Genomic DNA, 27914 nt, shown 5'->3' with positions numbered 1-27914 from the left:
CCGCACGGAGAATGTGAGCTACAAGAGGAAACAGATGTGGGTTAACCAGAACATTATCTCCACAGAGAGGAGGTAAGAGCAAACCTTCTATAAACATCACATCCGGTTTTTGGAGCAGTTTCATCAGTTCATTAAATGTCAAGACAGGATTACCCATGAGACCTTGGAATGCAGCCAGTCTACAAGCAAAATTGCTGCTACGCAACTTTACTTGACTAGACACGTTCAAGAAATAGATGACAACAGGGCAACCAGGCACCCATCATACAACGAACTGGAGTGGGAACGCTATGTGGCCCCAAAAGGGAAGCCAAATTTCGCCCACAAGGAACCATTCTTCTCCTAATGTTCCAGGCGACATCCAAAACAAGTAGTGAATTGGAAATATAGGAGAGAGACAAACAGATGATAGACTTCATAGGACATAAAATATAATTTCACAGAAAGGCACTTAGAAATAGAATATATATCTGTACAAATAACATTTCAGTCGTGCAGAACCTCCCTGGAGTGACAAGTGAAGAGAAATGTCTGGACCCAGTAAGGGAAGTAAAGAGAAGCATCCACTTGTTTAAGGGAGCAGTAAGGGCAATTACAGTGATGCATCCAAAGCCTCTTAGCTCAGTTCCTGCTATATTATGACTAAGTAAAGACAAGTGATTTCTAATATGAAGGGAAAGTATCACAGCTGCACTAGGTTTAATTTTTTTCCAAGAACATGCTTAGAATATTAAGCATTTGCAGTTACTATGTCCTTTTACAGACAGAGCTAAGAACTGCTATTGTGACCAAAGCTTTCTAAAACCTGACTTACTCAGGAAAACTATAAAATTGGTAACCGATTATTTTCAGAAGGCATCATTAAAATAAACAGCAATACCACCTTAGCCAACTCTACTGAATTACTTCTCAGGACATTTCTGAGGCCCCACTGTCCTGGAGCCTTCAATAAAACCTAATGGGAAAACATGAGCACATTAACAAGGGAAAACTAACCGCTTTCTCTCATTCTTTTCAAGCACAGCTAAAAGAAACCCTATTTTCCCCGGGTAAAGAAAAAATTGTAACACCTAAGTACTAGAAGGTAAATTAATTACTCCAGTACCAATGAGCATGCCATATGCCCACACACTGGTTTTAAATACTACTCCTTCATGAAAAGAATGATGGGTCCGTGGAGCAACAGCTGATTCCAAGGCTGAGGCAAAGGAAATAAGATAAAGCTGGAATATACTGCTGCTTCAGAAACTGCTTTAAAAATGACAGGGGCTTTTGAAAAATTAGAAATAGAACTAACATGGTCCTGCAACCCCACTACCGGGTATACTTCCAGAAGTGAAAAAAGGTTCTCAAGAGTTATTTGCACACTCATGTTCACTTAGCATTATTCCCAATAACCAGGAGGTGGAACCAACCTAAATGCTCACACACAGATGAATAGTTAAAGAAAATGTGGTATATAAAATGGAGTATTATTCCACCTTTAAAAAGATGGGAATCCTGTCATAGGCTACAACATAGATGAACCACGAGGACATTATGCTAAGTGAAATAAGCTAGTCAAAAAGACACTACTGCATGATTCCAGTTATATGAAGTATCTAGTCAAACTCTTAGCAATAGAAAATAAATGGCAGTTGCCAGTTTGGGGGACAGGGAGGGAGGAGAAGTTCTTCAAGAGGCACAGTTTTAGTTTCACAAGAGAAGAAAGTTCTAGAGATCTTGTTATACAACAATGGACATATAATTAACACTATTGTACTGTACACTTAAAAATGGTTACGGGGGTATGCTTTATGTTATATGTTTTTACCACAATTTTTAAAAAATAAAGCAGAAAGCATATTAAAATGACACGAGTCAACTTGAGGGTGCTTTTAATGAAAATTCTGGGACAATTTTTACAACAATATAATGATAATAATGGACATAACCTATAAAATAAAATAATTGTCCACAAGTCCACACTGGTAACTGAGTAAACAGAGGTGAGGGGGCAGCTCTTCCCTATAGGAGAATTCCAATTAATATATATAATAGGGATACATAATGGAAATGGTATCAGTGTTAATTTCCTGATGCTGATAATTGTTTCATGGGTATGTAAAATGAAGCTGGGTGAAAGATTACTCTTGCAAGTTTTCTGTAAGTCTGAAATTATTTCAAAATGAGTAAGTATCAAAAAGAGGCAGCAGAGCACAACACAAAAAGTGCTGTATTAGGAATCAGGAAACTTGAATTCCATTCATTTTTTTCTAGATAGAAAGCTCCATGACTTTGGGCAAACAAAAGATGCTAACTACGTAAAAAGCACTAAGCACTACTGAATTTTAGGAAGAGAAACCTGGCTAGAAAGAAAAAATGTCTATGTGAGTATATGATGCTATCTAGAAACCATAGCTAATTTTATAAGATTTGATTGAAAACAGCTTTATTTCATTCAAAGACAACACTCTAGAAACCTATAAAACATTGTTTACTTATTGGTCTGTAAACTAATAAAATCTATCATGGCACAGAAGAGTTTTTGACATATTTGAAGAATACCACTGGTAACTAAAACACAAAAGTAGCTTTATAATTCTCAACCAAACATAAAAGCCAAGTCGTCTGTTAATCCAAAATAAAAAACAAATGAACAGCAAAAACAAAAAATGCTGAATAGGGGCTCTATTAATTGCATAAAGCCTCTAATTTCATTCCTACTTACAAAGTCTTGGCAGATTTCAAAGCTCAAAATTGTAAATGAAATGCTAAACAAACACCAGTCTATTGAAAATTTCACTACAATAACAAGAACTGTAATCCTTCTCTGAGATTTAGTTATTGCAGATCAAATCCAACAAAAGAAACCCCCAAATTATGGTACGATAAATGCAAATCTAGTAGGGTTCAACAACAACAAAATGACAGGGCCAGCATGCTAAAATTAAGATTACTAGAAGGTCTTAATTTTTAAATTGTACATTACATTTAAAATGGAAAAAAACTGACAGAGAATACTCTATGCATTACAGATAACTACAGGAATGACTATTACACAGGATCTATAAATAGCTGGTGATAATTTTAAACTGAAACAAAGAGTTAAAATGCCTGTCACTGTTAACTGCTCAATGTGTCGCAAATCCTCAAAACTGTGGTCCTTATCATTATCTGACTGCTTACTCTTTCCAAAGCTTCTAAAAACAGCAAAAATGAAATCTCTGTGACTGCTTTAGAAGTATAATAGTTTCCCACCTATAGCGACATAACCTCCTGAAAAATAATGTTTTACATGGACTCCATTAATAAAAAACATTTACAAGTTTGGCAAGCTTCAAACAACAGCTTTAAACACTGCAGACTGAAACTAAAAATACCTGCACACATGGTTTTATACTAAAACACGAGGAGAAAAAGTGTAAAAGCATAACATTCAAAAAAATCCAAATGCGAGTTCAAACCTGGTCACTAAAAATGCTTTCTAAGTACCAACCCGCGTCAGATTATTCTAACTGACATAGATAAAGCCATGCTAACTCCTGAGTGAGGCAAAGCTGCTTCACTGGCGAGGCTCTGGGGTTTGCTGTGGCAGTTCAGGAAAGCATGATTACACTTCCCATCAAGGATGGTTCTCTCATTCTATACACGCAATCATTTTTTTAAGAGCCAAAGTTGAGTGGATAATAAAGCAGCATATAATTGGATGATGAACTGCTTTGGTTCCTGTAGATTATAACTTAAATAATGTTGCTAGAATTATACTTTCAAATAGGCGTTAAAAAATAGAGCATCATAAGATACACCCCAACAGATACAAGCTGTTTATAACTGAATGAATATAGGTCCAAAATCCAGGTATTCTGTTGAGCTGGGGAATCTTATAACAGGCGTTTATCGATATCATTCTTCTGTTGTTATATGTCACGAAGATACGGAGAAAAATACGAACAGGGTCCAGCAGAAGCAACACCTGCTTGAGTGCGGTCGGTAGGGTAATAACATGGGTGTAATCATTTATAGTTTTAATTTGAACATTTCACCTAAAATGTCATATGGTGTGCTTGAGTGTGATATTATGTTACAGAATTACATGTTTATGATTTCTTAATAAAAGATTTTGTAATAAAAAGGGACATTATTTGTGTTGGACCCTGTAGTTACATCCATCTGTATATACATATAGTATGGTAAAGTAGTAAGAATGGGTAACGAACGATTCAGGCATTTAAGTTCATTAACTTGAGTGTCTAAAACTGAAAATATAATCTATTTTAAGGAACACTGAATGTGATAAATTAGCAAAGATTCCAAAGAAAGCACCTGGTGGTACCTGTTATCAGAAGAGCTTTATCTCAATAGATGATTGTATTATTGCAAATTCTTAATGAGGAAGTAATCTTAGAAACAAACTAGAAAAATCATCATAAATGGGTCCTTGTGTGTTTTAACAGACTTTCACAATACACAAGCTGAAGATGCCAGACAAAGAAATCACTTTAAAAAGAAATATGAATACTTGGGAAACAAATTTCCTTATTAGGGTACTGAGAAAACAGAGGAAGTTGTCATGAGAGGAAGATGTAGCCCTGCAATTTCAGCCTTAGAATATGAAACAGAACATTCACCAAATGCCAAGTTTTCAGCACAGATTCTGCACAATAATACCCTCTTTATTCAAAATGTCTTGGTACTCAAGGTTCTAATAATCTCCATTTCTGTTTCCCAACATAGTTGTGCCAAGTATAATCCCATTTGAACAAAACTACTGTATTCTCTAAGGTATGGAAACTTACAATAAAAGAAATTCAAAACAAATCTACACACCCTTAAGGTAGACAAGAAAAATCCTTTTTACATGTAACTCCTGGGTGTTGCTGCATTTGTCAGCAAAAGCTCAAAAACAAAAGGGGGGAAATGAAATAAAAAGTATATAACGAGAAAACAAACTGTAAAATAATTTAGTTGTAACAGTATTATTTTCAATAAAACCAATAATTTGAAATGCATTAATTTTGCCAGTCAGTTAAATCAGGATGTAATGAGAAAAGCATCCTGAAAAATTATAAGCAAACAGTACATTCTTTATACAATGGCAAGAAAATGCTTTAAACTTGTAAATTATCAATGATATGTCTTTGCTGTCGGTACGCACTATTGCAGGCACTCAAGTGCAACAGATGTTTCTGGCAGTGAAACCTGACCAAGAAAAATGAGAATGTTGTTAAGACACAATGTGTTTCTGCCTACTGCAAGGTCTTATCAAGCGGAAATAAAGGCTTATTTGATGCCCCCCCTGTCAGAAAACAAGAAATGACCCTTTCTGCTAATGCTTTAAGTATTTATTATCAGAAAGCCCCAGAATACTATATTAACACTTGGGTGGGGCAGGGGCTGGGGGATTACATCGCAGACAAGTAAACCAGGAGCTTGTTTATAAAAGGTGATTAAATGATAGCAGCATAATGGAGAAGCAACAGAAACAAGCACCAGCATGTACCTTTTAACTGACACCTACAGAAAGGTGGTCACTATCAGCTGACAAGTAAGGAAATCAGACATAACCTCAAAGGCACATTCTTATATTAAAGCCTGGGTCAATATTATGACTATCTTTTAAAAACTCTGACATCATTAGCAGTTCCTTGTGTCTGATCCCTCTCTGCAGATGGTGGATATAAACCTTGAACCGGGGCAGATAGCAAATGAACATTCTGAGCTTTTCCCATAAGATCCACTCAAAACACAAGAATTTACTATGCCTTACATTGCTACATTTATTTACCAAATAACCGTATTTTCTTCCCAAATGTACTATAAACACATACAGGGCAGTTTGATCCCAAGTAAACCCTAAGTCAGAGTTGTCAAACTCATTTTCACCAGGGGCCACATCAGCCTCGAGGTTGCCTTCAAAAGGCTGAATGTAATTTTTAGGACTGTGTAAATGAAACTACTCCTTACCAGTTAAGCGAGGGCTCGGCACTGCTGCCAGGCAGAATCAAGGTGCCAGGCCAGATAAAGCGAGGCGGAGGGCCAGATTCGGCCCGTGGGCCTTGTGTTTGCCACCTGTGCTCTCAGTGTTCCAGAAAAGAACACGGCTATTTAATCCATACTCAGATATTTTCTTATAGTCCCAGGAAAAAAGCAGCTTTCATTCTTAGGCATGACAAAAGTTGGGAAGCTTTCTTAAAAGGATGGGACTAGAAGACAGCATATGACCTAGACTAGGGTCAGATCAGTACCTAGGATCAGCAGCTACATAATAAAAGGCTAGCAAATACTCTTGGAAATAGAACCATTTTTAAAATTCTGTATCATCCAGAAGTTTTCAAGTTCACTATAACCTACCTCCCACTAAGTAAAGTGAGATAAAAAAAGCCTGTGGCGCAGTTGCTCCTATAATCACTACTAGTTTCAGAAAGGGAAACTCACAGTTTTTCTCTGAAGAGCTGTGCTCTTTCCTTAGTTTGCCATGTATCAGCTATTTTACACATCATCATAAATTAAGGGACTAAATAAGAATACCAGCTCTCTTTATTTCCTAGTTGTGTCTGTGAAAAGAAATGACCAAAGCACTGATGCTCAATTACAGAAATTTCATCAGAATCTCCAGGGGAAAAAATAAAGGGAAATATGTGTGCATAATTTGGCAGAAGCAGATGTACCATTAACTGCAAATAATCTACCAAAAAGAGAACAAAGAACGTCAGCAGCTGTGTTCCCAGCAAACCTGCAGGAAGAGAAACAGATCTGAAAGGCAGGTTTAAAAACTCGGGGAAGAAGCAAAGAAGGAGGTGAGGAAGCAAATGACACTGCTCTATACACAAGGAAGATAGAACAAACCAGAATGAATACTAATTTTAAGAGCTAGTGGACTCACAGCTAACTAATAAATCCTATTTAATCAATATGATTTATGTACTGTTATATAATATGTATTCATTTTTACTCTTAAACACTATTACTCAGAACCTCCATAAATTCTCATTTCTCTTTATGAGTCCCTCTGGAACTACTTGTGATTTTGAATAAGGTTCTATATCTAAAGTGCTAAAAGTGACCTGAGCCCTGACTAGTGAGGCTCATTTGGTTGGGCATCATCCCCCAAAGAGAAAGGTCACAAGCTCAATTTCCATTCAGGGCACATGCCCTGGTCTGCAGGTTGGATCCCCAGTCAGGGTGCCGACAAAAGGCAAGAGACCAATGTTTCTTTCTCATGTTGGTGTTTCTCTCCCTCTCTTTTCCCTCCCTTCCCCTCTCTTTCTAAAAATAAAGAAAGAAAATCTTTAAAAAATAAAAATATGCCCTGGCTGGTGTGGCTCAGTGTATTGAGTGCCAGCCTGCTAAACAAAGGGTCGCTGGTTCGATTCCCAGTCAGGGCACGTGCCAGGGTTGTGGGCCAGATCCCCAGTTGGGAGCACAAGAGAGGCAACTACACATTGATGTTTCCCTCTCTTTCCGCCTCCCTCCCCATCTCTCTAAAAATAAATAAATAAGTTTATTTATTTAAAAAAATAAAAGTGACCTGAAATGGGAAAAATAAAACTTGAGAAATTCCAAGTAAGAAACATTTTATTTACAATCTAATCAATCAGTCTCAGTAAGCTAAAATAACGTAAGACCATTTTTTAGACCATGTAATTTTATATAGCCCTACAAAATAAGAAATCAAGTACTCTTGCCTACTATAAATAACATTCTCTTCCCTTATGTACATTCTTCTTGGACACATAAGCTTTAAACTGTGTTTATAAGAGAAGTAACACCTATACATTCATGGACAGTCCACAGCTGATCGACAATACACATTTGTGAACTGGCTGAGAATGGGTGGGCAATTTGTATTCAAGCCAACCCAAGTGAAGCTAACAGCCTGTCTGAAAAGTGAACCCATAACCTTTGTCTCATTAGCACTGAGCTCCAGCTGTTAAAGATTCAAACACTAACTTGGATTTAAAGGGGAGAGGAGGAGGTAGTAAAACACTAACAACAGGGAGAAAATTTATACAATCAAGTCTATGCACAATTTTTATTAATGGAAACCAGCTGCAAGAATGAACGATGCAGTTTTCAGTGGTTGAGCCTGGTGGGAATACTGATGGTTTCTCTCTATTCCAAGTTTCCATTCTGAAAGGAAGGCACTTTAATTCATTAGTCCCTCAGAGTCCCTGTAACTCCTAAGAATACCTTTCTGAAATAATTGCTCTAGATCCCACATTATCTATGTACTAGGAGATATCTGCTGTGGCTTTGAAAAGCCATTCAAAGTCATTCCTTATATAAAAGTCATGCATCCACCATAGGAATAATGTATTCAAAACTCTGTTTTAAATAGGACAGCTTCATTCAAAGTTGTGAAATTTAAGCTTCATGCTCAATATCAAAGACATATACCACTTACCAAACACTGTGATAAAATATTCACCACTGGTTGTTTCCACCATAATTCTATTCTGACTGCCACAACTTAATTCTACCATTTGTTAAATATATTTTCCCAAACTCTGGTTAATTACTCTTTCTCCCTGAACAGCTCTAGTCTATTTAAAACCTGTTTGCATGTAACCACCTCAATATTTATATATTCCACCATCTGCCCCCAATACCAGAAACAACAGAAAAGCTATACACAGATGGGCTTTGTTTTCTTGACATGACTACCAGCTTTTCCAGAACAGATCTTATATAGTATTTGATTTGAGCAGAAAATGCCCTTAGGAAATTCAGATAGTGGCTTTCACCCATAATGAAGAAAATCATTCACATAAGCTTTTAAAACTAAAATGAGATGAATACCCATTTCTCATTGCAAGTATAACTCAGAAATCCTAGGGTTAGGTGCAAGAAAATACATTATTATTAGAATCCTGAAGTAAAAGTTGAGTAAAATTCCTATAAAAGATACCTCTAGAACCCAGACAAGAGGCAAGAATATTTGTATCAAATTACTATCAACTTAAAACCATTATAAGACTGGTTTTAAAATTAAAAAGCAAAAAAACAAACCTCAATTTTGTCTGTTTTGGCATCTCCCCAGTATATTTTGCCTTCATCATAGTCCAAGGCTAAACCATTTGGCCACCCAAGAGAAGTGTTAACCAACACCACTCGGTCGGAACCATCCAGAGCTGCTCGCTCAATTTTGGGGATTTCTCCCCAGTCAGTCCAATACATGTACCTACAGAAGTATAAAGAAAATGAGCTAAAAACAGATAATGAACTGCAGCTTTTAGTGTCCTAAAGGTGAGGTCCACCCCTCACCTCACACTGGTATCATCAATTAGTATCATACAAAGGAATAAAAGCACAGCGCTTAAACATACCAAGAGTATGTTTAAGCCATTTTTAATAGCAGCATATAAGCTTATAGGAAATTTTCAGACTAAACATTTGTCTAGATTTGATAATAAAAATGCCTTCCAATAATGATATTCCATTTTTAGTCATATTTTTTCAAAATATTTTGTGTTCCTTTGTGTGAACTACCCTCTCTTCTTCTTGCTTGTCATTTCTGACACAAAAAGGTTAACAGTCAGATGACACATTGAATTCCAAAATAACTAATTCTCCCTGTAGTGCTAAGTGATTCTTCAGGCTCCTGGGAGTTTAAGTGGCTCTTAGGCACTGAGACACAGTAAAGTGTAATGATTTGCCGCTATGTTCGCCCTCAGAATGAATTTCATAGTTAACAAATAACATTGTTGAGTATGTAGAAATCTTTGTTTCCCTCAAATGTGGCCAGGGTGTTATGACAAAAGAAAAAAAACTGGAAGTCCAGCTGCATGGCCAGACAAGTTTTGAAAATGGATACATTTGTATATTTATAAATATATAACATAGGATTTTTTTACCATATCATTCTAGAAGTACTGCAAATGGGATGAAATTAAGTCTTCTAAGGGAAGAAAAAGAGTTCTGAAAACAATTTCTTTCCTCATTTTTCATGGTCATGATGCAACCTCGGCAAAATCTGTAGCCAACACCCAAAGTCAGCAAGTATGGACTTAATTTAGAAAGAAAAAATATTCAAAAAATCCAAGGAAAAGAACTAGCAATTCTTTAAATTGAGATTCTATTACAATCACTATATTCTAAAAATGGAAAGCCATTAAAGAGCTATTTATTGGAAACCATACATAATTCATACTGTTTTCTGTCAATATATTTAGTGACCTGTAGAAAACAGATACACCAGGCAGAACTTTCTATCAGCGGAGCTTCTTACCCAACCATGGGATCTAACACAATAGCCCGGGGTTCCTCTAAGTCCTCTGAAATCAAGATCTTCCTCATGGTCCCATTGAGCCTTGTCACTTCTATCCGATCAGTGCCAGTGTCTGTCCAATAAAGATTTCGGGCAACCCAGTCAACAGCAATGCCATCAGGATGTGCAATCTGAGCGGTGACCACAAACTGACTGCCAGTCCCATCGATGAAGGAGCGGCGTATGGCCCTGACTTCATCATCAGTCCAGTAGATATAGCCTTCCACGGGATCGTAATCGATAGCAATGGCATGGCGGATATCTTCTAGCTGTAAAACGATGTCTGTGAAGTCTGGTGTATCCAAAGAAATGCGTCTCAAGTCTGTCCTTCGGGCTAAAAGCAGTAATTCAGTAGCACCTAGAACAAAGTGGAATAAATGGGGGGAAAAATAATTGAAACCCACAGGCAAAATTTAGACACTAAAAAGGACGCAGAACTTCTTCAGGAAGAATTATAAAGGTAAATGAGTATAAAAGGATACTAGGGTCTATTTAAGGTGAAAATGGACAGTAATGTGGTGAAATAGGAATAGCTAGACTATGAGGTGAAGCTCTTTAATACCTCAGCTCCCCAAATCAGGTTTTGACTACCTCTCTCATTTCATTCATCATACAGCCACTGAAAATAAAACAGCTACTGAATGGTACAACAAACAAGTAATGATTAAAACACTAAGCAGCTGAATATTAAAGGAGGAAGGAAACAAAATACAGGTCCTGTGTTTAAGAAGTATGTTTTTACAAAGGTAAGAAAATCTAGGGCAAGGATCTTTTGTGATTGATGAGGGTGTTCTAAAATTGGATTGTGATGGTTGCACGAATCTGTAAATTTACTAAAAATCATTGACTTGTACACTTGAAATGGCTGAATTTTATGGTATGTAAATTATATCTCAGTAAAGCTGTTTGGACAAAGATAATGTCTACTGTAAGATAATGTCTGGCAGAGAACTATGACAAAGGGGTTATGAAAAAGGAAAAGCAGCAGCAGGGAGAGGGAAATCAGGTAAATGTTGACACAGTGGTTAAAAGTAAGAGTTGTGAATCTACTAGAACTGGATTCAAGCAGCTACACTACAAATTTAGGCAAAACGCCTAATCTCGCTAAGCCTAGTTTCCTCACACCTCACAGGGTCGCTGCAAGGACTCAGGAATGTACTGAACATAAAAGTACCCAATAAATATTAGCTGATAATTATTATTTTCATTAGAAAATACTTTCAAATTTTTATTTCACTGAGTTTTAAATCAGATTTATGAAATATTTTAAACTCAAATTAGTACTCAATAAAAACCTAGCTGAAACTGAGAATATTAAGCTCAATCTTTTTTTGTTTTGGTTTACAATGTTTAAGTAAATAACTAGCAAAAAGTCATCTAACTATAAAAACTAATAAAAGATGGTAAGTAAATTGACATCTGAAGGAGTGAAAAAAGATTCCCAACTAAAGAAATGAATCCAAAGGAAAATGCTGGCATTAAACTTCAATTATCAATCTGGAATTATTGATAAAATAATTGAAAAAAACGGGGAATAGTAAAGTTCTCAACATTCATTTTCTGCATCTAGAATTAACAGTAAATTAATTCTATCTTGGAGAAAATATAGCCCTAAATGCCACAGCAAGCACCAACCATAAAAGTCATGCCTCTGCTGTAGCTACCAAAAGGAGCTGGCCCAAACTCTGCAAACAAAGAAGTCACAGAAAGTGAAGCTGTTAATTTGAGCAAGGTGATGAAAATAGACTAGTTAACTTAAGGCTACTGCATGTCAAATATGTATCTGAATTGCATTTGCATGCTGTGAGAGAGTAGACAGACCACGACTGCTAAGAAAACAAACAAAAAAGGCCCTGTTTTAAAGCCAGGCTACATATTTTTAAACAAAAAAAGGAACATTACAAAAACCTTTTGTTTTAAATTGAAACCAAATTATTGTTTGCTATGGAAACCGCCTGACAAGAGTCAGCCAGCTTCACCTTTAGCTATGAAGATAATTTATCAATGCCAAGTCATGACAAACATCCTGTACACCAGCTCAATTCCATCTCTCCGACTTCCTGACCCCCTTGCCAGGAACTCTCTAACCAACTCTGAAAGAAAGGCTTCTGCTTTTCAGAGTTAGATAAAGAAGCCACTGCTAAATATAACAATTTTCTTACCAGGTCTTGCTGGTGGCTAGAGAACCAGATGGTGATCCACAGGAGTAAGAATACAGGGTAACATCCTCATTAAGAGGACAAAGAATGAACTGGTTCTCCCAAACCAGAAGCCCCCTGACATGCCTTGGTCAGTATACTTCTCAAACATATTCTCTTTTTAGAGCAGCAATTTTCAACCTTTTCCATCTCGTGGCATACATGAACTAATTACTAAAATTCTGTATCATACCAAAAAAGATTTTGCCAATCTGACAATAGGTATAATTTTGATTCATTCACACCAGATGGCTATTGTTGTGTTGACTGTTGTCATTTTTCAATGATCTAAGAGAGAAAAGCTCAGTGTCCCTGACTAAATAGTCAGGCATTGCACATTTTAAAATTCTTACCGCACACCAGTAAGCCATGACACAACAGCTGAAAATTGCTGCCACAGAGAATTAACAAAGGAAGGAGAAGAGGTAGTGTAGTTGCCAAGTACAGAGAGAGGTTGCTTTAAACAATACAATATGAAATATTTTTTCTTCTTCTGAAAGCACTTCTCTGTCATTAAAAGGCAATTAAAAACTGTTCAATTATTTTTCAGAAAATATTCTCAATCCCATGATAGTCTTTATAGTTAAAAGTTTAATGAACATCTTTTCGTTGCACAAAGGTTCCTTATGTACAAGTGCTATATACATCTACCATTAAAAATATATTCCTTACAGAATATTCATTCCCATAGGACTCAATTGTAATATAAATGACTAAGAAAGTTGACAGAGAAAAGAAATGGCACCTAATTCTTTTCAAAAATAGCATGTTAAAATTCTAAAATAATTTTAAAATAGTTTTCAAGAGGCCCAAGCCCACAAACTATTCTTGATATATAACCAATTATGAACACTAAGATTAAGTAACAAGTCTCCCAAAGCACTATGACCTACAGGGCATATTACCAAGAAATAAAATAAATCACAAAGAATCCTAATTGCCATTTAAAATTTTTCCTTCTTGAAGACCACGTTCTTACCATCTTTGCAAGTCTTTCCATCCTCCAGGAGTTTGACTCCAGTTGGGCAAGCACACTGATAAAAAGGCTTGACTGGAGACATCAAACACAAGTGGGAACAACCACCATTATCAATTCCACATGGATTTGTAGCTGTCAAATATAAATCACACTGATTAATACCAATGATTACAGATGATCTTCCTCACTCTATGTACACAAAGGTTAACAACCATAACATGAACAACTGTGATAAACCAAATTATTACCAAATGTCATCCAGGTGCTTCACTACTACACCATCTGCAAGGAAAGGAATTAATCTGTAAAATTTACTTGGCATTCAGAATCCAAGAGGAATACACAACAAATAAAGCAGGATGTCCCTGCCCTCAAAGAGCTTACAATCTAGTCAGTATGCCAAAATTAACAAACGATAAGACAAAACTGAATCCTATCTTGCACCTAATAGATCGTGTAAACCACTATAGAGTCAAATGGGAGATAAATCACCAGGGATTAAAAAACAAAAAAAGCTTCACGGAAGATGGAGGACATGACAGAAACCTTGAAGGACAGGAAGGATAGGTAACAGGACATTCTGAGTGTGAAATCATATGAATAAGAGCTTGGAGGCCATACACTGGCAGAAATAATAAGATAAACAGTCTCCCTGGAGATTAAGATTTCTTTTGACTAATAAGAACTAAAGTTGAATGAGCACAGAGAATGGGAACAGGGTGGCACAGGGCACTGAAGCCAAGAAAAGTAATTCCAATGTTGAAAAATCATACTCCAGAAAGATTACCATGGAAAAAATAAGCATATGGATTAAATAAGGGAAAACTGAGAGCAGAGATAAATTAGCAAATTTGTAGAAACTATTAAAATAAATGGATTTAAATAATATTCATAGAAAGAAATCAATGTAAGATAGACCAACACAATAAGATAAAAGAAAGTAATAACAGACAATTGCAAATTCCAAACTAGTAAAGCATAAAGCATTAAAAATACCAGTAAAAACAAAAAGAAACCAGGAAAACTCCTTCCTAAGGGCTAACCATGAGAATAAAAAATTCATACAAATGACTGAACATTTTTTTTTACAAAAGGGTAACACATACATTTAAAAACATTTTTATGGACTCATAATCACAAGATTCCAATATAACAAATGCAACATTTGACTATGTCGCCTCAACTAATACAAAGCAATGTATAATCCCAAAACCCTTCATTTCTGGCCATGGAATACAATCAGACACATGCCAAACATTTATTTACACACAAGTGCCAAGCACTTAACATTCTCAAATTCCTTTAAACCTAATTCTGTTCCCCTTTGTAAATTAGTAAGTCATTGTAAAACCTGACCAAAAAACTCAAGCAAAACTAAGAAAAAAGGGGATGGGATGTGAACAGAAAAGTCTAAGTAGGTATTTTATTCAGAAATCTGAGGTACTTAATCAGTTAGATTAACAGAAGGGTCCATTCAAGAAAAACTTGTTTTTAAACATACTCATAGGAAACATCAAACCCACATTAGAAAGACATAATATGAACAAGAAATACATTTGTGTATGAGCTATCTCAATTTCTTATTTTCCTTCCTTCTTCTCTACCTCCATAGCTCTAAATCCAAACAAGGGGCTGAGGTAATCTGTAGTTACAGATATCAAGCTACAAATGGTTTAAGCTGTTCTTTAACCTGCATTACATTGTGACGTTTTCCCTATTTTTTAATCCCTCCCTGCTACCTTTGGATGTGCCCTCCCTCCTCCTGCCTCTCCAGAATGCCAGACATCCCAGTTCTACAAAGTTATTCCAACTTGGAATTTAAAAATCAAGATCACTTACCATTTGGCTGCCTTTGTTGGCTGAAGGCATGTATATCCATGGGAGAGAAGATGTTAGAATGGATTTCACGCAGACCCTCGCCAGTGTACTTGTTGCAAGCCAAAATGGAGTGTGTATTCCAGTCAGTCCAGTACAGCGTGTCCTCAAATAACGTCAAGGCAAAAGGATGTGGAAGGGAACCTTTAACCACTGCCTGCCTATTAACACAAAGAGAAAAACTCAAACATTCCTAAAGTTTACTCTTTTATCAAAACTTTACCTCTCCATTAAATGGTTTTGTAATCCACATTACCACATACAAATCCTGAATAACACATATCTTATGGTCAAATACACCTGTGAAAAAGAAGTCATAATAGTAAATTCAAATATATTTGCATGGCATCTAAATCCCCCAAACCAAGTACTTCAGAGTTGTCTCCAAATTGGTAGCAATCTCCAGGTTCACTAGAAATTGACAGAGAGAAAAGGCCCAAGTATTACACTGCTGTCTATTCCCATCTCTGGACTCACATCTTCCATCCCTCCATGTAATTCACCTTGTTAGAAAAAGAAAGGCAGGCAAAAAGAAAAATCCTACACTTTACAGTTGGCACTGGGAAGTAGTTTTATATCAATAGGTTTTTTCCCTTCTTGATGTGGAAGAACAAAGAACCTAGGCTTGTTCCTTCTATTATTTCTTACGGTTTTGATTAACTGAAACAGTAAAATCACACACACGAGGCTAAAGAGGCATTCTGGTAGAGCCTTCTCTGCAAATCCCAGTCCAGCCCCAGCGAAAGATCATCTCAGCTGGCCTTCTGCTCTATGATTCAACACCAACAAGTCATGTAGCAAAAAGGAAGTCCTGCCACTGTCAGAATGTGTTCACGAGGCAAAGCAGACCAAAACAACGCCACAAGCAATCTATACTATATGAAAGAAGAGGTGGAGAGCCTGATTAGCACTAAAGGCACAGAACTTTGCAGAGTGTCATGGACAGTTATACTATCAGTAAATATTCTTTTTTTAAATCTTTACCTTAGGACATTTCTTTTTCATTCCTTTTAGAAAGAAAGGGAAAGAGACAGAGAAAGAGAGAAAAATATTAATGTGAGAGAAAAACATCGATCAGTTGCCCCTCGTACGCGCCCCAACCTGGGATCAAACACGCAACTGGGTATGTGCTCTGAACAGGAATCAAACCCACAACCTTTTGGTCTACGGGACAGCGTTCCAGCCAACTGAACCACACTGGCTAGGGCAGTAAATACTCTTGAATAATAAACAAAAAAATGTTTTGAGCCAAAATAATATTTAAGAAAATAAATGCTTTGACATTTTCACAATATCAAATATAATATTTTCATAAATTGCCCAAGGGAGGAAGAAAAAAGGGAAGGAGGTAAGGAGGGAAAATATACGTAACTAAAAAGAAATAAAGAGTATCATGTATTTTAGGGAAGACAACCCAATTTTAGGTCCTTGAAAAAGACTACCAGTTAAATAAATTGAGTACAATAAATAATTTTCACCTAAGCAGAATTAGCATCTATTACTGCACATGAAATGGTCCTAGCCCTAAGGTGTTTCACATTCGAGGCAAATTTTTAAAAACTGAATACAAGATTAGCATGACTAGTTTAATAAACAAACTTTCTATTTTAGAACCTCACGCCTACTCTGCCAGGCCACATCACCACCATTTTCTCCTCTCGGTTTTCTAATTTTCTCTTCCCTAAGAAATCACTCATCGCTCTCATTTCCTAAAGAGAATTTTCACAATGTCTATTTCTGAAGTGGTTTCTTCTACTTTTTATTAAGTTCATTAAAGTGATCATGGTATTTATATGACTGATATCATAGCTTAAGGCCAAATTTAAACAGGCCTGTATATTCCACACTAAAGTCTTCCAAAACTACTTACGGTAAGACATAAAGAGAGAGTTCTGAGAAGCTGCCAAGAAAGAAAAGTAACACAACTGAAAAATAAAAAATAAAAAAATGATTCAGCATTTATTTAACAATTTTTTAAAACTATAAATTACATAATCAGATCTTTGAAAAATGTGGGGGAGAAAAAGTTTATGTCCTTTGTATGTTATTAAGTAAAAGATTAAAATTCATGCTAGTGAACTCAACATAAGAGACTAAACAGGAAAACAAACTAAACTCCCTCCCTACAAAATATACTCATTTCATACACTGACTGAAAACATTTATATATACCGAGAAGAAATCCAACAGCGCTAGGTTCAAATGTTCCCAGTACTTACTACTCATTTCTGCAAGCTTTGCTTTCCTCCTCTACAAAGGGAAGATAGTAATCTAAACTCACTGACTCACTGTGAAGATTATATGATACCATCTGTAAAAGCATTTAGCAGAATGTTTGGTATTTAAGAAACATTTCATAAACGACTCCTCAATTTTAGGATATATGTTTTTAAAATTTTAATATTTCTGATAGAAGGGCAACATTTTACAAGTGAAGTGAAATTTCATGTGGTAGTATTTAAATCAATAAAAGTTCTTAAAATCAATTAACTTCTTACAATGAAGTAAACACCAGACTCTGGCTTATTTATATTCCCCAGGATCTCACACAACAGTATGTATACAAATTAGGTAGATTTATTTATTACATACTCAGGAAATGCTCAATAAAATTTCATTTCTTAAATAAAATAATATAATTAACAGAACTGAAGAAAAAGCAGAGCTGAAAAGGCTAGCACAGGTTCTTGTCATATTCTTTGGTCATTTACTGGTTTGTCTAGTCGATGGTGACTTGTTCCTCAAAGTGGAGATAGCTGTACATAGCGTTCATCTTTCTTCTCTCTGATGGGGATTATCAAGCAGGCCTGCCACTTGCTTTCCCCCTGGAATGCAAGTAACTGCAAGCAGGAGTTGGTCATGGGCACTGAGAACAAAGTGGCAGCAAGATCAAAGTGTGGTTTGTCAGTAGTATGCCTCAACAATACTGGGAGTTAAGAAACAGACCTCTACTATGGAGACCAACATACTGTAAATAAATATCTCATAAAGATACAATTTAAAGAAAAGAAAAATGTTTTCTCTTTATCATGAGAACTCAGTATTAACTTTCTTATATATTACACAGCAGTATACTCTAGTCATACTGTTGTACATTACATCCCTAAGGAGGAATTTTTAAAGATCAAAAAAATAGGAAAAGAGATTTCTTTTAAAAATAAAATACTCGAAGCACAAAGGAAAGGGGAGAGAACAGAACTATACTGGACCAAGAAAAATGACACTAAATAGATCAAACCTTCATGAAAACTCAAAGTACCAGAAATAACAAATATATAAGTTAATAAAAGATTCTAATGTTTTCTCCTTTTTAACCCTTTTAAAAACACATAAGATTGTATAAAGCAATAATTATAATATTGTGCTGGTCATAATAGAAGTGTAATATAAAGGACAATTATAGCATAAAGAGGGGAAGAAGGAATGAAAGTATACTAGAGTTAAAATTTCTATACTTTACAGGTATTAATTTAGTATTCCCATAAAGTAGATTTTGACAAAATGCACATTTCAATCCCTAGAATAATCACTCAAATTTTTTAATCCCAAAAATACAATTTAAAGAAAATCAACAAAGGAAAATTATACTCTGATACAAAGAAAGGCAGAAAAGAACCAGAGGAATAAAAAACAAATATATAAAACACAAATATCAAAATGTCAGCTGTTAACCTAATCATATCATTAGTAACATTAAATGTGAATGGATTAACTATCCAATCAAAAGGCAAAAGGTTAAACACCTGAATATATGTATACAGTTGACCCTTGAACAACATGGGGATTAGGGACACGGACCCCAGTGCACTTAAAATGCACATATAACTTTTGACTCCTCTAAAACTTAACTACAGTTGTCCCTCGGTATTCTGGGCCGACCTAGATACCAAAATCCACAGATGCTCAAGTCCCTTTAAAAAGTGGCACAGAACAATGCATACAGTTGACCCTCCGCATCTTTAGATTTCCAGCAACCATGATCAAAAATGCACTTTTTGAGCTTCACTTGGATGTGAAACCAGGGAACACCAATGGCCAACTGTATATTTACTGAAAAGAAAAAATCCAGGTATTAAGTGGACTTGCACAATTCAAATCCACCTTGCACAGTTGCTCAAGAGTCAACTGTATACAAAAGATAAAGGTTGTTAGTAAAGTTCAACTATGTTGTCTACAAGAGACACACTTTGTATTCAAAGATAAAAATTTGTTGAAAGTAAAAGGGTACAGCCAAAAGTAACCAAAAGAGAGATGGAGTAGTTCTATAATACAAAACACACTTTAAGAAAAAAAGATTACTAGAGGAAAAGGAGCATATTTTATGACAAAGGGTCAAATCATCAGGAGAACAGAACTATAAACATACATGCACATAAAAATCAGGGCCCCAAAAAACAGAAAGCTGTACCTGAACAACAATTAAATTAAAAAATGATATAGAGGAGAAGGGAGAGAATCATAGGGGAAAAGGGGAGGGACTCACATGAGTAAGTATAAAGGACACATGGACAATAATTAAGGTGGGGGGTGGAAATGGGAAGGAGGTGGGGAGCACTGGGGGGGTGCAGGGCAGGGAATATAAAGTAGAAAACTGTACTTGAATAAGAATTAAATTTTAAAAATTCTAAATAAATAAATAAATAAATAATAGAATAAAATTTTTTTTAAAAAATCAGGGCCTCAAATGAAGTCATCTCTGACAGGACCAAAGAAATGGACAATTCAAAAATAACAATCTAAGAATTCAACATCCTATTCTCATTAAAAGATAGAACAAGAAGACAGAAATCATTAAGGAATTGGAAATTTGAACATTATCAACCACTTTAACCTAGCATCTACAGAAGACTCCATCCAACAATAAGAGAATACACATTCTTCCAATTATACACAAAACTTTCTCTAGAAAAGACGACATGCTAAGTCACAGAAAAGGCATTAATTTAAAAGACTGAGGTTACAGAAAGTACATTCCCCAACTTCAGTGGAATTCACTGAGAAATTAACTACACAAAAAAATGTGGGAGTTCCACAAATGAGAATTTTCTAAATTCTAAACACTTCCTCAATGTTTTTTAAATAAGCAATGAGTCAAAGAAGAAATCACACGAACATTTTAAAAATATTTTGAGGTAAAAAAATACAAAATACAAAAGCTTATGAGGAAAAAGTTTATGGAATGCCATCAAGGACTGCTTAGGGAAAATTCCATTAATTTACCCCTGAATGCCTGTTTTATGAAGAAGATAGCTCTCATAAAAATAATCTAAGCTTTGATCTTAAGAAACTAGAAAAAGAACAGCAAACTAAATCCAGAGCAAGCAGAAAAAAGAAAATAAAAATATTAGGGTATGAACCCATTAAATACAAAAGAAAAACAATAGAGAAAAAATGAATAAAATTAAATGTGGGTTCACAAACTTGACAAATCTTTAGCTAGACAAGCCAAGAAAAAAAGAGAAAAGACACAAATTGGGAAACTTGTAAATAAATTTATTAATAAAAAGAGGGATATCACTGTTGACTCTACAGAAATTAAAAGGATTATAAAGAGATGCCATGAACAACTTAATGTCAACAAAACATACAACTTAGATGAATCTTAGAAACAAATTACCAAACCAACTCAAAAAGAAATAAAAATCTGAAGACCTAGAACAATTAAGAAAATAATAATTTAAAATCTTCCTATAAAGAAATCTCCATGTCCAGATGACTTCACTGATGACTCCTACCAAGTATTTACAGGAGAAATAGTATTAACCCATCACACACTTTGCCAGTAACAGAAGAGACAACATTTCTCAACCAGTAATACACTGATACTAAAGCAAAATCACAAGGAAGGTGAACTAGAGACCTGTATCTCTCATGAACAAGGACATAAAAATCCTCAATGGAATCTTATGAACTGAATCTGGTACATCTAAAAAGGACTCTAAACCATACCAAGTGGGGTTTATATCAGCAATATAAGATTGGTTTAACAACCGAAAACCAATTAATTCAATTCTTATGTGCATAAAATAAAAAAAAAACTACATGATCATCTCAATAGATAAAGAAAAAGCATTGGACAAAATCCAATACTCAGTCATGGTAAAAACATGAGAAACTAGTAACAGAAGGGAACTTCCTCAACCTGATAAAAGGTCTCTTACGAAACACTACAGCTAAACCCCTGTTTGATGAAAAAAGAAATTAATGCTTTCACCCAAAGATCAGAAACCTTGGCTGAGTTTCTACTGTAGAAACTCAGTACTACACCAGAAGCTCTAGTCCATCTATCAAACAAAAATAGAAGGCATCCAGCTTCTTCAAGAAAACACCAAATGGAGAATGACATGGGTGCTGAGGAGAGGCCCAGAGCACTCAAAGCACCAGAAGCCCTGGAAGAGGAGGCCACGGTGCCTTCCTGGGAGGCCTGGGCAGCAGCTTCAGAAGCCACTGAGCTGGCAAAGGCAAGGCTGAGGAGGAGTAAACCCCCTTACCAACCGGGGTCACCTGCCAAAGACATAAAAATCAATTCCCTGCAGATCTCTCTCTTCTCCCTGACCATCAGGGAATCTGGGATCATTGATTTTTCCCCCTGAGTAAACGCCTCAAGGATGAGATTCTAAAGATTATTCTGGTGCAAATGGAGACACACGCTGGCCAGTGGATCTGGTTCAAGGCATGTCGCCATCAGGGATTACAATTTTACATAGCTGTTTGGGTATTAAGTATCCCAAGGAGTTAACCACTGCCATCCGTGGGGCCATCATCCTGGCCAAGCTTTCCACTGACCCATGTGGTGAAGCTACCGGGGAAATAATATTGGCAAGCCCCATACCTCCCTTGCAAGGTAACTGGCCCTGTGGCTGACTCTGTGCTGGTGCACTTCAGCCTTCTGTAGCCAAGAAGATGCTGATGGTGGCTTGTTTCAAGGACTGCTATGCCCTTGCCAGGAGTCACACTCTAGGAAACTTCACCAAGACTAACGTGAATGTCAGCTGCAAGGACTACTCCCAACCTCTGGAAAGAGACCATATTCACCAAGTGTTCACATCAGAAATCCAGTGTGGCCACCATACAGTTTTAAACAAGAAAAACAAAGTGTAGATAGATAGATAGATAGATAGGAAGGAAGGAAGGAAGGGAGGGAAAGGAAAGGAAAGGAAAGGAATCCAGATTCTAAATGGAGACGTAAAACTGTCATTATTCATAGATGATATGATTCTATATGTAGAAAATGCTAAAAAAAATTTTTAAAGCCTCCCAGACCTAACTAATTAAGCACGTTTGCAGAATACAAGATTAATATACAGAAATAAACAACATTTCTCTATACTAGCAATGAAAGCTACAAAAATGTATACAGTCAACTAATATTATACAAGGGAGCCAAAAATGGAGAAAAGACAGTCTGTTGAATAAAGTGGTACTGAGAATACGAGCTATTCAAAGGTAAAAAAAATGAAATTAGACCCTTACCTCATACACTTATAAAAATTAACTCAAAATGAATTGAATACTTAAATGTAAGACCTGGAACTATAACTATAAAACTCCTAAAAGAAAATACAGGGGGAATAGCTCCTTGATATGAGAATTGAAAAAGATTTTGGATGTGACACCTAAAGCCTAAGCAACAAATAAAAAATAAACAAGTGGGACTACGTCAAACTAAAAAGCTTCTGTACAGCAAAGGAAATGATCAAAAAAATGAAAAGGCCATCTATGAAATGGAGAGAATATTTTAAAATCATATATTTAATAAGGGGTTAATATCTAAAATATACAATAAACTCACCTAACTCAATAGCAAAAATAAATAAATAATAATTTAACTAAGAAATGGGCAATGTACCTGAACAGATATTTTTCCAAAGAAGATATTCAAAGTGCCAACAGGCACATGAAAGGTGCTCAACATCACTAATCACCAGGGAAATGCAAATCAAAACCATAATTAAAATATCACATTGTGCCTATTAGGATGGCTATCCTGAAAAAGACAAAAAAGAACAAAAGCTAGTGAGGATATAGAGAAAAGAGAACCCTTGTGCACTACTGATGAGAATGTAAATTAGTATAACCAGTACTGAAAACAGTGTGGAGGTTCCTCAAAAAAATCAAAATTCCAGCAATTCCACTTCTGGGTCTATATCTCAATGAAACAAAATCACCATGTCAAAGAGACACTTGTACCCCCATTCGCTACAGCACTATTTACAACAGCCAAGACATGGAAACAACCCACATGTCCACAGGGAGATGAACAGATAATGAAAATGTAATGTATCCACATACAAAGGAATACTATTTAGACACAAAAAGAGGATGTCCTATCATCTGCAACAACTGGGATGAACCTTGAGGGCATTATAATAAATAAGTCTGAAAGAGAATGACAAATATTGTATGATCTCACTTATATGTGAAATATTTTTTAAAATATAAAAATTGTAATTAACTAACTCATTCACAACACCATACAAAATAACCCAGGACTTACAACTGTCTTTAACAACAGAGCAGAAGACACCATACACAAAATGGATAAAATGGGTCACAGAACTAAATGCAACAATTAAAACAACAAAACTCTTAAAAGAAAACAAGCATAAATCTTCACAACTTTGGAAGATTTTCTAGGACATCCAAAGCACTTTTAACAAAAAACTGACAGTGAACTTTATTAAAATCAAAAATTTTTGTACTTCAAAGCACACCAACAAGAAAATGAAACCACAAACTACCGAGTAACAAAATATTTCTAACTCATATCACATCAAGAAACTGTATCCACAATACATAAAACTCTTACAAGTCAACAGTAAGATGAATAACCCAATTTTACAATGGGCAAATGACTCAAATAATGTAAATAATGTCTTAAACACCTGAGCCTCATGTAAAGAAAGGCTGAGCTTTACTGTGTTCAAGAAAATTATAGGCAGGTCAGACAGAAGTAAAGTTAATATATCTGGTGTAAAGGCAAGACAAGAGCAGACCAAAACCATTTCAGCAAAATCTGGTATGCACTTTTTTCCAAAGTAATTATTTTCTCATGATTATAAGGACTAATGATATGAAAAAATGGAAATACAAAGTACACCTTACTAGTATTTCATCATTACAGGTATGTGTAGAATATGTACAGGTATATATAAAAATAAGAGCAATTCCCAAATATCAAATGGTTTCTGTTTTTAAAATAGTTAAGGCACTGGAACGTGCAGGCATGAACAATGACTTCGCTGTACTAGTCAGTGGGGTGGTAGACGCCACTGAGCATGTGTCCTGTGTGGTTGTTGCATTCAAAATGACTGAGCGGATACAGCAATGAATCTACATCAAATTTTGTGTTAAGCTTGAACATTCCTCCACAGAAACTATTCAGATGACTCAGAAGTCCACAGCTATTGGCAACTGGTGATTGGCAGCTTCATCACAACAATGTGCCTGTTCCCGTGTCACATCTCAGGCAGAGTTTTTTGCCAAAACATCAAATCACCCAGGTGACTTAGACCCCTTACAGGCCAGATTTGATGCCCTGTGACTTCTGGCTTTTCCAAAAACTAACATCACCTTTGAAAGGGAGGAGATTTCCAACTGTTGCTGAGATTCAAAAAACATGACAGGGCAGATGATGGGGACTGAGAGAACTGTGTGAGGTCCCAAGGTGCCTACTTTGAAGGGGACTGAGGTGTCATTGTCCTATGTACAATGTTTTCTGTATTTTTTATCTTCTTCAATAAATGTCTCTATTTTTTCTTAAATGGTTTTTAAAAATATTTTTTTTATTTACTTTTAGAGAGTGGGGAAGGGAAGGAGAAAGAGTGGGAGAGAAACATCAATGTGTGGTTGCCTCTCACGTGTCCCCTACTGGGGACCTGACCTGCAACCCAGGCATGTGCCCTGACTGGGAATCAAACCAGCAATCCTTTGCTTCACAGGCCCATGCTCATTCCACTGAGCTACACCAGCCAGGGCTATTGTCTCTATTTTTCATATTACATGGCTGGATACTCCCTGGACAGGCCTTATATATTAAAGGGTTATATAGTAATCACCAGGAACCTAATTTCTGTATTTTGCCTGAGAGCAATGGCTCTATTTCAGTGCGTGCAACAACTTTACAGAATTAACTACCACAAATAATGAGAATCTACTATACACTATGAAAAGTGTTCTCACTAGTAAAGAAAAAATGCAATTAATACAAGTAAAATATCCTTTAAAATTCCAAAATAGATTAAGTTATCTTTTCTTAATTTAACTGAATATTTAAAAATGGTGTAGCTCAGTGGATTGAGCATGGGCCTGTGAAGCAAAGGGTTGCTGGTCACTGATTCGATTCCCAGTCAGGGCACATGCCAGGGCTGCAAGCCAGGTCCCCAGTAGGGGACACGTGAGAGGCAGCCACACATTGATGTTTCTCTCCCACTCTTTCTCCTTCCCTTCCCCTCTCTCTAAAAATAAATAAGTAAAATATTTTTAAATCTACTTTTAAAAATGCTATATAAGATATGCAGACATGCTATGTGTGTGTGGTGGTGGAAATTAGTAAAATCACTCCATAAAGCAAAGATTGGCTTTAAAATTTCTATGCACCTTGATATATAAATCATACTTCTAATAATTTTAAAGCTATAATCAAAGATGTAGCTTCACACAAGTTCCTCTTTATTTCAACAATGTTTATAAAAGTAAAAAATTACTAGTTAAAAAACCTTTCACAACAGGGCATATGGTTAAAAAATATTGTTCAACATTCAGATTTACTACATTTATATTTAGGAGCATAGCTGCTTGATCTTACACTTTTCTTCAGCTTCTCTTTTTTTTCTTACACTTTACCTCTCCCCTTTATTCATGTACTTTCCTACTAGACTAAATTTATATCCTCTTTCTATGTCTGTAGGGATTAGAGGATATACAAACTTATCAAAATTTTAATAACCTTTACATTTTAAAACCATGTAACATCCTATTTTAAGATTATCATCAATGTTACGAATAAGACAGTAGACACTGTCTACTTACTGACACCCATGTGTAAGGTAAGAAGTTAACATGGTTTTATCCCTGCCTGCCCTTCTTTCTTATCTAACCATCCCACTGCCAGTTCTTGTTTTTTATTGATAAAACCTGAAATTTTAGATATTATGGGCTTTCATTTTTATGATCTATTCCAAAATATCTCACAGTTGCATTAAGTTTTAAAAGCCTATTAAAAGCAATTACTAGATTTAATTCCTTATTTAACTGATTTCCCTCTTCACAAATATTTAATTATCTGCCTTTCCCACTCTGAATTTAGTCTAATTCAGCTCTATTACTCTTCTGAAGTGTATCAATTAAGTTTTTAAGAAAGAGCAATGTACAAGATACATCTGACTCCTTGCACATTAAGAATGCCTTCCTTCTGCATGGATCAACGTCCACGTCTCAACTCTTTTCTTCCAGTGTTGTCACCACTGCTTCTCCAAATTGTGGGACAATTCAAGGTTGTTTTCCATTTCACTGTTTTTGGGGGGGTTTTTTGTCATCTATCTGGCTGTTGGGGCTTATAGTGTATTTTAATGACACTTAACTTTAGTTGAGTTCTGATAACCCACTACCATCGGACCAGCCTATACTGCATTTTAAATTGAACAGTCATGTTATTATTGTTTTTACTGATCTTGAATGTATTATTTCATACTACTTACTCTTTTCATACATGTGTCCTCCTGACCTTTCATAAATTTTTTTCTTCTGCACCTTACGAGGAATTACAGGAAGATATCTGCTCTGATTTCTTAATATGGGTCACCCATTTGAATTGTAGTATCTTATCACATGCCGTTGTTTTTTTTATCATCTTGTGTTTCAGTGGGAGGTTTGTACTTTTTTGGAAGTTGAGACCAATTATTTTACAGCCTGCAAATTCCTGGTCCAAGCTTTCAGATCCAGAAGAAGGAAGGTGAACAAGTTTTCAATGTATTACAGCTTCACTTTATTTTCAAAATCAACTCACAGGGAAGGGTGGGGCTCTGATGCTAGCGAGAACAGCAGCACATTCGTGTGTTTCTTTTGCACGTTTCTGGTAGCACCAAGAAGTAGGCTGCCATAGTGGTCCTGCCTGTTCTCTGGCACCACTGTGCTCACTCACGGTTGGCTTTAACTACACCTCTGATCTTTGTATAACGTGCTCAATCAGCTCAATCATGCCAAGCACGGGTGCCATAATACGTGTGTCCTTCAGTGTACGGTGTATTTCCCAGAGATGCTAACAGAATCTGGATGAGGCCTACCTTCCACCCTATCCCACCTTCTCCTCATCACCCTCACCTCCAGCCATCATACCTGGAGTTGTGTTTATTGTTGTTGATTTGGGTAAATCTCTTCAGGTTGCTTCCTTGAGAAGCAGATTCTTCACAAACTCAGGAGGTGACCAACATGTCACCCTGCCTGGGTCTGAGGGGTTTCCTGGAACCCAGGCAAACAAGGATGTGTGATGGTGCAACAGCTTCAAATTGGGATGTCTTTCCATCTCAAACCCTGGAGAATTCATCAAGCTTTCTAATATGTAGTTCTTATCTCTTCCTAAGTCTCTAGCACTGATATAAAATCCCCCTATTTA

The 27914-nt window shown here is 36.0% G+C and overlaps 1 protein-coding gene across 1 annotated transcript in view; it reads right to left on the bottom strand.

The window, feature by feature from the left end:
- Positions 1–27914, bottom strand: part of LRP6 (LDL receptor related protein 6) — a 137466-nt gene that overhangs the window by 48971 nt on the left and 60581 nt on the right. Inside the window, exons 4-7 of the mRNA XM_037033816.1 lie at positions 15266–15462; positions 13427–13558; positions 10211–10607; positions 8992–9163 (exon numbers count right to left, since the gene is read on the bottom strand). Of these exons, the coding sequence (XP_036889711.1) occupies positions 8992–9163; positions 10211–10607; positions 13427–13558; positions 15266–15462 (898 nt within the window). The remainder of the gene's footprint in view (positions 1–8991; positions 9164–10210; positions 10608–13426; positions 13559–15265; positions 15463–27914) is intronic.

The sequence above is a fragment of the Sturnira hondurensis genome, unplaced genomic scaffold (genome assembly GCF_014824575.4).
Source record: "Sturnira hondurensis isolate 20B ecotype Veracruz unplaced genomic scaffold, ASM1482457v3 Scaffold0021795, whole genome shotgun sequence".
Taxonomy (NCBI): domain Eukaryota; kingdom Metazoa; phylum Chordata; class Mammalia; order Chiroptera; family Phyllostomidae; genus Sturnira; species Sturnira hondurensis.
This window is presented reverse-complemented; position numbering and strand designations above follow the sequence as displayed.